The 12014-nt window shown below is 41.3% G+C and overlaps 1 protein-coding gene across 1 annotated transcript in view; it reads right to left on the bottom strand.

Annotated features, from left to right (window-relative positions):
• Nucleotides 1-5614: 5614 nt before the first annotated feature.
• Nucleotides 5615-12014, bottom strand: part of ABCA12 (ATP binding cassette subfamily A member 12) — a 131431-nt gene continuing 125031 nt past the window's right edge. Inside the window, 6 exon segments of the mRNA XM_090044936.1 lie at nt 5615-7106; nt 7108-7163; nt 8817-8954; nt 9639-9744; nt 10233-10325; nt 10790-10893. Of these exon segments, the coding sequence (XP_089901062.1) occupies nt 7055-7106; nt 7108-7163; nt 8817-8954; nt 9639-9744; nt 10233-10325; nt 10790-10893 (549 nt within the window). The 3' untranslated portion in view covers nt 5615-7054.

The raw sequence follows: 12014 nt of genomic DNA on the forward strand, positions 1-12014 counted from the left end.
CAATCCTTTTTTTCTTGTTCAGCCTGTTTATAAAACTGATTTCCTTTATTAAGCACAGATGCTTCAAGTTTTCTCTCCTTGTTAAGAGAGCAGCAGAACTATCCACTACCAGATCCTCTACAGGTATAAATTAGCACACTGATTTCAGTGGAGGATCTGACCTTTCTGTAATTATTTTTAGTCTATTTTTAATAATGAAATCACTCAAGGGCTGTACACATTTACTACCAAATCTACATTTTTAAAGTAATCTCTCCCCTACACAAAAAGGAACTGAATTATAGCATTTGGTCCTGCAAAGTTTAATTTAATGAATAATTTGGTTGCAGAGTATGTATTTAAATCAAAACTGGTTCAGCTCTTCAACTGGTGTCAAGTGATTTGATCTCACTAGCCAGGTATGGACATTGCACTTTTTCTGGTTTAGGTGGTTGGAAATTGGTCTATACCCATAACAGAACAGAAGTTTGGGGCACATAGACTACTTTACAAATGATGGATCATTATTTGAGATAAACCTGAATTCATGTAGTGTATCAGACTTACTCAGCCTAGGTTAGACTGGTGAATCAAACGTTAGTACTAGGTCTGCTCACAGATCAAGTGGTCATGGTATTGCAAGGTATGTTGCTGTCTACTGGAATCCCAGGGGCCTTTCTGGGGTCCCCACTAACACCCACCCCCCCTCCCCTGGGAGTTGCAGCTGGGCTACTCCACCTGAGTACCTTGCCAGCCCTGTCTGTACTTCTATAGCTGTCAGCCAGGCAAGACAGAGGTGTGGGGGGGATGGGGCAGGGAGACAGGGAGCAAGGCTCCTGAGCTGCTGGGGAGAGACAGTGTCAGCAGCGCACCTGGCATTCCCAGCTCCAGTGCATGGTCCTGGGGTCAGACAGAACTGGGACAGGGGAGAGACACTCTGTGCTCCCCTGATTCAGGCTGGGAATGTAGGGTGCATTGCTTGCACTGCCTCCCTCCAGCCCCCCGCCTCTATCCTGCTTGGGATGGATGCCTACCCCAAAGTCCAGGGGCTCCCATGTCTCCACAAGGGGTGGGGGGCAATGAGCATGCCTCCCCCTGCTGGTGCCTGTAGCTGACAGGGTCACAGGGTGGGGGGGGGTGGGATGTGTATGCCCGGCAGCCAATCAGGGATGGCACAGCTGTTTGGCTGCACTTGCCTGCCCTCCAGAATCCGTCATGCTGGGAGGTTCATGAGAGCATCTCCTGCTTCCTGGCTTCAACCAGTGCCTGTCTGGCTCCCCGCACCGGAGGGTGAATGCGAGTTCTGTTCACCCTCTATCCACCCTATGCAGCTTAGAGAAACCCATGTAAACTGAATCAATTCCAGCAGCTACTGGGTGCTCGGTGCTCTGGAAAACTGTGCCACTTATTTACATGCCTACATAGGCACTTAGGGCATTTATCTTTAATCACCCATTGTTGCAATCTTGACTATACACATTATCGATGCAGGCAATGATTCTCCAAACGTTCTGTAACAAGGCAAATCTTACTTACTTCAGGAGGCCCAATAATGCAATTCAGATTCCTCTGCTGAATAAAGATATACATGTGAATGTGTTTACAGGATTGGCCCTGGTCAGGGTTGAACACAAGTAATTTTAGCCTGAGGAGCAGTTCCGCATAAGTCAACTGCACTTCTGTGTAAGCGTTCATGTAAATCAAGTCAGGCGTATGCTTAAACGTTTGTCTTGCCTAAAAGATGAGAAGAATTTTTCTGCTTGAGCAAACAAACCAAAAAGAAAAGAAAAAAAAAATCACACTAAGCATTTGATTTTATATCATAATGGGGGGATGAGCACAAGATTGTCACTTGAAGACTGACAGTTCTTTTTGGATGAGTTCTTGTTTTCCCTCGCTGTTGAATCTCCCTTGCTGAATTACCTGCTGGACTTCTGTTTAAAGTACTCCTGTCCCATTCCCACTGCTGAAGTCAGCCCAATTCACATTTAGATTCAGGACAGCAGAGGTTTTCAGAGTAGAATCCAATTTCTTGGCTGAAAAGCAGAAGCTTCCTTTGCAGAGCCTGCAACTTGAAGTGCATCACAAAGCAAACAGCAGCTCAAAGTGTTAAGTGAAAGAAGGGGAGGAGTTTTGAATCAGTGTCTCCAACTCCATATAACCAATTATGAAATTCATCCTTGACTTCCTGGCCCCAGATTATTTTAGCCGTTAAATCACGTATAACTGTTTTTTTCACTTTCATCTAGAATTTTCAAGAGCATTCTTAAATTAGACTCGGTTGAGGACTATGCTGTTCCAATTAGCATGTATAGGCCGCATGATTCATCCAACAGGGACCCAAGCAGGCTGTTTTTCTTTAGTCCCTGAAAAATTGCCTGACATTATGAAGGCTAAAGTGAGAGAACATTAGAGAGCAGAGGTCAGAAGACTGCTGAAACTCAGAGTTCAGATCATATCCACCAAGAAATGATGAGCTGCAGTATTTAGAGAGCTCCTTCTCTCCCTTCAGTGAAATAAAAGGGACATTTGGCATCAGATTAGCTCCCATTCAGGCATCAAAATAAGAGCTTGCAATGTTGAATTCATGGTAGGTACAGTACCCTGGCTGCAAATGACCCCATGGGGACCTGAGTGAGAAATGGGCTCTGGAATTATGTACTTGAAAAGCAATCTCTGCTGTATGTCATGCAAACATCCCCTCCACCCCCTTTCTGTCTCATATACCCGTGCTGCCCTCCACTGCTACACTAGGTGCCTGTGCCCACCACTGCATTGTACGTGTGACCCCAGGTTCACCATCAGCTCCCTGCTCATAACTTGGCAATGAGTTCAGATCATTTCAAGTACTGGAGATTGGAATGTCTGTTTTTTCCTGATACTTGCTGGGTGATTCAGGCTTGTCACATGGTTCAAAAGGGAGACTTTTTATCAATTGGAATTACAGAAGTTCTATTTTTCCTAGCCAACCTGGGAGCCAGATAACACCATGCATAGAAAAATAGGGGAAGAAATTTCTGGTACAGATTTGAAAAAGATCCTCCAATGGAAATTTTTCCTATGATTCCAACTAAGGGAAGTTTGTGGTTTGTTCTCCTCCAGAAAAGTAAATTTTGGAGTCAGAAGGATCTGCAAAGCTCAAAACTATTTATGTTAGAGTGCAAAATGATATGTGGGAAATGCAGTCCTAGCCTTTGTTATATATGATCTATTCACTAAATGCTTAAAACAGAAAATCACTGATGCAACCTCTCCTTGATTCTCATTTAAGTGACTTAAAATATGTAAACCTTTGCATGCTTGCACTGATACCTATAAACTTGATTTCAATAATTGTTTTATTTTTTTATATGGAAATATAAATGGGAAGAATATCTCATACCCCTGGCACATTCTGTAGAAAGCAGATGTTCCTATTAATGCTAAAATTGGGTAGAAAACTCAAAGCTGATTTTTTTTTTTACCCAATTAAATTGCAACTTGCTGAAGGATTCTAATGAATCATTTCCTTTTGTGATTAGTAGAATCCAAAGGGACAAAAGAATAGCTTTGTATCACAGTCTCTCTCAATTAAATGTAAAGTACATCTGGACAGAGTCTGAAGATCTATCTTCCACTGGCAGTGCAAAGCCATTGACATAATAAAATAATGCTCTGATTGGAATTACAGATAGGATGTAAATCATTGACATTCATGCTCAGAATCCTTTGCAGCTAAAGCAAGTCCTCCATCAGAAAAAAAAGCTTAATTTTATACTGTGATTTGTATAATATATGCAATGGAAACAAAAAAGGCAGCATTTCACAGAGAAAGAACAACACTAATAGAGGCTACAATGAATGCTTGGGCAGCATTTTCAGTTACATATAAACCAGGGGTGTCAAGTTCATTCTCTAAAGAAGGCTGAATTCCAGTTTTAATTATGGTTAGGGGGCTGGGAATCGCAGGCTATTTACTACCAACAATAGAAGAAGTTGTTGATGGGAGTTTGCATGAAGATTCAGGGTAGAATATGACCTTTGTGTAGTAAAACATGATACTGAATCCCACAATAAGGTGCAAAGCATACTAGTTATTTACAATACCTGTCCTTGTGCGTCTTTTGCAGCAATCCTTGAAATCACACTTGAGCACAACTAGCAAAACTCCTTTGCAGAAGATCAGGGTAAAAAATTGTCATCACTAGATTTATGAAAAATTTCCCTTGGCCCCCTGAGCATCCCTCCCTCCCCCCAAGTTTGAATTTTGTCTGCGAGCCTGAAATAAGTGAGAATTATGTCATATCAGGTTTTGCAAAGGAAGCTTTACACAGCTTCATGGGGATCCCGTCTTCTTATATCAGCAACAGACTGGAGCTGGGACTTTTAGGGCTTGTCTATAATACTTACCTGAGTGCTTGGGAGATGCAAGAAACAAGCCCTACATGTCCTTCTACACCTAGCATTTATGTTCAGATATTCACCAGATGAGGAGTCCTTAGTACCTCAAATTTAAGTGCAAACAAGAAAGACTCCCAGGGTGTCCTCCTTGAAAGCAGCATCATGCCCTGGCTAAGACATTTACCCAGCCAATCCGTTGAGCTTTGATACACCCAAAGTAGGAATGAATGGTCAGGTTTCTGAGCAGGTAGGCAGATGCTATAAGCAAACTATAATTATGCATTGTACAGCGCCAAGCACAGTGTGTCCCAGTTTGTGACTAGGGCTCATATTCATTATGGTAATACAAATAATTAAGGATAATATAATATTATCTGTTCTCATCTGCATGCTAAAGTATTCCTGAACTAAGAAAATGAGACAGCATTATTGTAGTAACTTGTTATGCTGAAGGATGTAATTGGCAGCCAACACTAGGGTTTTGTTCCAAAGCAATCATAGGTCTCATTAAAGCCAATAGGCACAGACTCGATAGATGAAACAATCAAATCCATTTGTGCCCCTTCTCCCCATAATAGGCAACATGGTAACCCCAAGCTAAACTAGGAAACTGAGCAGTTTCCCTAGTTGGAAACACAGGAAGCAGACAACAGACTGTATACATTGAAGGCAGAAAGCCAGGAGTAGAAGAAACATGATCCTGAAAGGAAGCAGAGAGACACAGCTTATGAGCACAGAGCTTGGTGGAGACCCATATTTGGACCCCCCCCAAAAAAAAAAAAAATACTTGGGCATATTCTGAGCAAGGAAAATGCTGTTCATTTCTACTCTGCTCATGAAACAAAGCTTTGTATATATATTTATATATAAAAGATTATTTGTGAACAATCAATTTTCCATTCAAATGGCAATAATCCTTCCAGGCCTTGATAAACTGGTCAACTGCTCAGGTCAAGTGGGAAACACGGAGAATTTGGCAATGTGAAGTGCTCCCTCCATCTCCCCGGGCTCTAGGAAGCTCTACCCCTGTTTTTCTGGGCTCTAAGAGACAAGAATGATTTTGCAGGGGTGGGCAGGTTTGCTGTTCTGGGAGAGGTAGAGAGGTGGTGACTGAATGTGGTTCAGGCAAGGAAATTTTTCTGGGCACAATGTTTCATAGTGGTTAAAGCAGCTACTGGATTTGCTGAGGTGGGATGGAGTAGTAGCAGAAAATTGCTTGGGACTAGGCAGTTTGTTGTGGGAGTTAGGCAGAGTTGGTGCACAATATGCAAACAAACAAAAACAACAGGGAAAAAAGCATTTTAAATAACTGTATTAATACTGTAATACTGTCAGAAATCGACAAACACAGCAAAGCTTTATGTAGGAATACAACATGGCCCCTTTTACTGGAGTGTGTGAGTACCCCACAGTCCTTTACATGATTTATCCTTACAACACTCCTGACCCCATTTACTGATTGGAATTGTTAAAATAAGTAACTTTCCCAAGATCCCCAAAGGAGCCTGAGGCAGAGCAAGGAATGAAATCTGGGTATCCTAAGACAGGCTAGTGCCCAAGTTACCGATCCCACTTTACACTTACATCCCTACATCCATAGCAGCATCTGTAAATTCCTCTTCATGAGAGCAATTAGCAAAGAGCTCCTAGAGCATGTGAACAGTAGGGGTATGCGAAGTGGGCCCTATTCAATTGGGATTTGGCCCAAATCAGGGACAGTGATTCAATTTGATTGGCCACAAGGGGACCCCAGGTGCCCCCCAGACCCAGGAGGCACCAGTTGCCGAGCTGGGGGTGCACCGGGGGGGCCCTGCATGCTCCCTGGAAGACCTGGAAGCAGACCGGAAGTGCTTCTGATCCACTTCCAGATCTGCTGTCGAACATGTGGGGAGCCCCCCGCACTTCTGTGGGACACTCCATGTGCCTCAGCATCACAGCATTCATGAGCCCCTGCTACCTAGAGGTATGTAGAAAAAAACATTTAAAGCTGTCTCTATGTCCGAATCTCCAAATCTTTCCAAATTGACTTGGAGGGTTCTGATTTCATAGAATCATAGAAGTAGGGTCGGAAGAGACCTTGTAGATCTTCAAGCCCAACCCCCTGCCTGGGCGGGAGAAAGACTGGACTCAAATGAGTGCAGCCAGGTAGGCATCAAGCCTCTTCTTAAAGATCCCCAGGGTAGGAGCCAGCACCACTTCCCTAGGAAGTTGGTTCCAGCTCCTAGCCGCCCTGACTGTGCAGTAGTTCTTGCGGATGTCTAATCTAAATCTACTCTCTAATAACTTGTGTCCATTGTTCCTTGTCATGCCAGGGGGCGCTAAGGGAAACAGCGTCTCCCCTAAACCCTTCTGGTCCCCCCTAGTGAGTTTATAAGTTTATAAGATTTGATTCAGAGAGATTAAAGGGTCCTCTGATTCGATCCCAATTCAGAGATTCGGCCACCAAATCGGGCTGAATCTCCACTAAATTGAATCAGGGACCAAAGCTTCACACAGCCCTAGTGAACAGCAACTCAGGAGTATCACACAGATGTCAACAGCTTCTCAATATGCATAGAATTGAACATAGACTATGGAAAAAACAATCCAGTATGTAACCTAATGCCAGTTAAGTATTTACTATATTGCTAGTAATAAAGTAAGTAAAAAAAAAAAAAAAGTGATTTTTTTTTTTTTTTAACCGCACAATATCTCTTTAATAGATGTTGTTTTTGCTGGTATCTTGGCTTCTTGTCTCAGAGATGTACTGGGCTTGCATCTGAATTGTCAGGATCAGTTTGATCTTTCGCAAAGTTGATGAAAACCTAAAAATTTGAAGGAAAATATAAGCTATATGAAATGTCTTAAACAGAGGAAAAATGAGGAGGTTTATATGATCCAAATCCCTCAAAGAGATGTTTGGGAATGGATTCTACATTTGGGCTGAGATTGCTCAGAGGAATATTTAAGAAAGATAGTCATATGGTATATAGGCACTTGTGTATCTTGAATTGCTTTGAAAATTCCAGTCTGAAAGCACACTTTATGGTCATACATAGATCATAAAAGTGAACACTGTACATGTGTGTGTTGTAGGTGTATGTACATATAGGGGTACTCGTATACATGCACTTACATATAACATGCAATATTCACTATTAGAATCTAGCTGCATACACACACACACTTTCCTACACATCTACCTGAAAATACCCCCACTTACATTTATATGCAACACACATAATATTAATTAGCTTATTAGCAGGATCTCTCTCTCTCTCTCTCTCACACACACACACACACACACACACACACACAAATGCACACCATATTCTCTGTTACAAGATTATCTAAAGTTACAGGTCAGTATTTTCTATTTCCCAATCTATCCACCTTGCACTATTTCAGTGATATAAAGGGGCTGGACAGCCAGCCTATTGGGTCCCTATTTTAGGGGAATACAGAGAAGGGCCAAGGTAATACTAGGGATGTGACTGCAAAGTCTATTGCTCCAGATATCTCTGGTCATTGTGATGGTCTCTAGGGACATCTATAAATGTGCTCCAGGATGGGGTGGGGGGAGAAGTGCTTTAAGTAGAGAGGCTCCAAAAGCCACTCTAATTAAAGCGCCTGCAGCATCATGTGTATTCAGTGTCCTGTGCTTCAAAATGGTGGTGGGGATGCTTCAATTAAAACTCATTCGATAAGCTTTAGTTCAAGTGCCCCCAACACCATTTTGAAGTGCAAAGATGTTGAATAGATGTAACACAGAGGCTGCTGGAGTTCATTAATTAACACACTCTAGCAGACTGCTCCAACTCATGGTACTTAGCACACATTGGAACAGACATCCAGCATGTGTATAGGTGCCCCTTATGGAGCCAGAGCTTCAGCTGACCAACATTGGCATAGCTTTACCGAAGCCTATGGAATTATCTTAGTTTACATAAGAGGGTGATCTAGCTTACAGAGACAAAAATGAGCATGCAAACTAAAGAGACAAACAGTGGGAGAAAGGGAATATTAGTGTGGGAATATTTTAAAGGGATAGCAAGGCATAGTGGGATTGAATAATTTGTCCCAAATTGCAAAAAAAGGGTATGACTGAGTCAGCATTTGAACCCAAATCACATAGGACCTAAATGAGAAGACCAAATTTCACCTTTTCAAAATGCAGTTGTAATCCTGCCTTTGTTTATACCCATGCAGTCCTACTGAAATCAACAGTATTGCACAGAGTGAACAAAGGCAGAATATATCCTTTGTACCACTTACAGCTTTGCATATGCATCTTCCTACCTCTGTTGTACCTATCCAGATACTGTCATACAATGTTGCTAAGCTGCACACACAAGTGGGTACATACAGAAGGAATCCAAATTAAACTCCCTTTCAAAAGGTGGTCCATTATGTATAGTAACCAGCCTGCTCCACATTTATTATTTGAAATGGATCATCACATATTCGTTATTTCTTACCTCCTCTAGAGTTGTTTGACTCACTGAGAAGTGCCTGATTTTGAAAGCTGTTTTGTTGTTTTCCAGGAGTTCAAATATGTTTGCTACTCCACCTGCAGTAACTGGCACATGATATTCCACCATGCTGAAATGCTGATCCTGAAGGGACAAGAATTAGGTAAAGGCACTGAAGCCTGTAGAGGGTTAACAAGTGGTCACTTGCCTATTCAGGCAGAGTATAAAAGGAAAGAAAAAGCTGAGCCAAAGGGGGCCTAAAGGGAAGGAAATATTTTCTCCCCTTCTGGCTGAGAAAAAGCCTATTAGCTGTTATTGACCAGTGTTTTTCCACTGAGTTGCTTTCTGTTTTAGTGGCAGTTTGGCAGATAATAAACATTTTCTTCCCCTGGTGAAACTACTTGTCAGCTTGCATATTAGTTGGTTCATATTGTAATATACATAAAACTAGTGAATTGGACTCCTTGTGTGGGTGGGCTCTTGCAAGATTGGACATCTGCTCTGTATGCTCACTAACATTTTGGCTGAGATTATTAAAATCAGCTAGAAATGGTGGATGCCCAGATCCCCATTAAAATTAATTGCACCCATATCCCTTGGGCAGTTTTCTAAACCTCAGCCATGCCTCTGTTATGAACAATGGAGTTATTTGTGTGTATAAATCACTTAAGTTTTGAAAGCACAGACCCTTAACACATGGAGGCACTTGCTGAGTAAAAGCTACACACATATAAAGGCAGTCCCTCTGAATACCAAAGAGACTGAGTTGGATCTTGTTTTCAGGCTCTCCTGCTTCTGGTCTGCTCTGGTCTGGTCTGTCCTGCTTACCTTCAGGCATGTATTTGGAAAGTGTGATCGCATGAACTGCGTCAGAGCCTGTGTGTCGACTGTATGGCTCTTCAAATGCATCTTCACAGTGAATCCGCTTCCAAACCTAGAAAGAAAATCAGAATATCCACTGTACAGCAGTTTCAGAAAAGCATGCAGAAGTCAAACAGCTGCTCTATAAGTTCTCATGAACCTAATCCATCCCTGGTGCCACTCCATTGAGGTCAATGGTGGATGAGTCTGGGGATGAACCTGGATAAGAAATTAACCCTAAAATTCATCATTATCATTCTTTACCTTCTAAATTAACAATGGCCAATATACTTTGTAATCTGTGTTATGGGAACATATCTTCTAAACTTTGAACCAAAAGTTGTTGCAGGAAGGAAATGCATTACTAATCAAAGAGTCTCTGTTTTGGTAAGACCAGAAAAAAAATGATTTCAGTGATATCTCTGATTTATTACATGACTGGAGTTCATAAAGCCAGGCAATTAGCTGATACAAGGCAGCATATGTCAATTGATTTCAATGGAGCTACATTGCTTTACAAGAGCTGCTGATCTGCTTTTATATGTAGATACATTTCCTGACCTGCTCTTGATATGCTGCAGTGAGCCAATGCATTGAAAACTTCCATTCACCATAATAGCCAGCCTGGTACAGAGAGCTTCACATTCTTCCATGCTGAAAAGCAAATAGAAAAACTCTATAGAATCATTGAGCTGGAATAAAACAATCTCTAATGGTCAGAGAATAACTGGCTTCCTGGGCTAATTGGGGAATTAACCTGTAACTTTTTATTCTAACCATTACAACCTCAAACCTCTAGCCAGCTTGATCCACAGGGAGTAGGCCCTTCAGTACAATTCAGTCATACATGTTCACTAAGTGAGCAGTACTTCCTGATGGATCTTTCTGTATTTTACTCAGGGCACACTCAAACTGCATAATCCCAATCCAGATTAGTTCAACATTCTTATGAACAAAGATTAGCATTCATGCTATTATACAAGCTCTGTGAAATCTGAATCTGGGCTCCAATTTCAATGCCTCCATAATTCTAGGAGCTTCAACATAGAGTTTGAATTTGGATCACTCAATAGCTGTTACATCCCCTTAGATCAAAACAGGGAGCCCATGCACCATACCTGTGGGAAGTGAGTATCACGGAACACTTGTTCTGTACTTCTTCAGTGATGATTTTCCAGAGGTGGCGTTTAGCTTTAGGATCCATCCCAGAGCTTGGTTCATCCTTTAAAAAGGATTGATTGTAAGGTTAAAGAATAAAAAAGTCTGCTCATCATATCTACTCTCTGTCTATGGTGATCATTACATTCACTATGAACTCTCCTACTGCTTAGCCATTATATACAATAGTATTATGAATAGTAGTTATTTGTATAATGATAGTGTCTAAGACTGAGGCCCCAGTAGAAACATACTGAAAGGTGGTCCCTTCCCTAAGGAGCTTACAAGCTGTACCGATGAGACTCTGTAGAAGGGAAGTAGAGACACAGAGAGGTGAAATGACTTATTCAAGTCACACAGTAGGTCAATGTCAAAGCCTGGAGTAGGATGCAGGTCACGCAATGCCCAGTTTAGTGCCCTATCCACATTTAAGAAACTTATCTGAACATGTCAATTTACAAACATTTGGGCTGGCTTGGGGATTTAGAAGTCTAATTCCTATTCATGATACTATACTAATGTGACTATCTCATGTTTAGTTTCCCAAAAGCAAAATTGCAAGCCTCCATCTATATAGATAAGGTTACACTTCCATGAAAAATAGCTATTCATTGTAAATATGATCAAAAGCGATGCTATCAAGTGGTCACTTTGTCTCCACAGACCTCTGACTTCAGAGTAATTATCTACCTCATTTACTAAGGTGGCAAATTGTCTGCTTTCAGATTTACATAATACAATATGTAATACATATACAATACATTATGCTTTGTCCCATCTTATGCTTTCTTGACAAAACTATGAACCAAGTTTTGATTGTATAATTGTTATAGTTGATAATAATGAAGCTGAACGATAACAACTTCATATTGTAAAAATAAGTTGATTGTGTCATCTCATCTCGTGTTGAGATTTTATACCTAAGAGAAGCCACAGGATTCATAAATGGTTAGAAGGAAATTTGCATATGTAGCTCCAGATCTTCAGTTTGTATAAAATCAGAGCTGTGTGATTTACACCAATGGGGATAAGTTACCATTCTGGAAAACAGCTGATCAGAAAATATCACAGGGTACATACAGATGTTCTGGGAGGTTAGAGGGAGGTTAGATCATGATAAAAATGGCTACTTCATCTAACTTAGTTTGACCAGGTGTAGATTTTACACTTAGATCCCTAGTTAGG

The sequence above is a fragment of the Crocodylus siamensis genome, chromosome 4 (assembly GCF_052110815.1).
Source record: "Crocodylus siamensis isolate JL-2025a chromosome 4, ASM5211081v1, whole genome shotgun sequence".
Taxonomy (NCBI): Eukaryota; Metazoa; Chordata; order Crocodylia; family Crocodylidae; genus Crocodylus; species Crocodylus siamensis.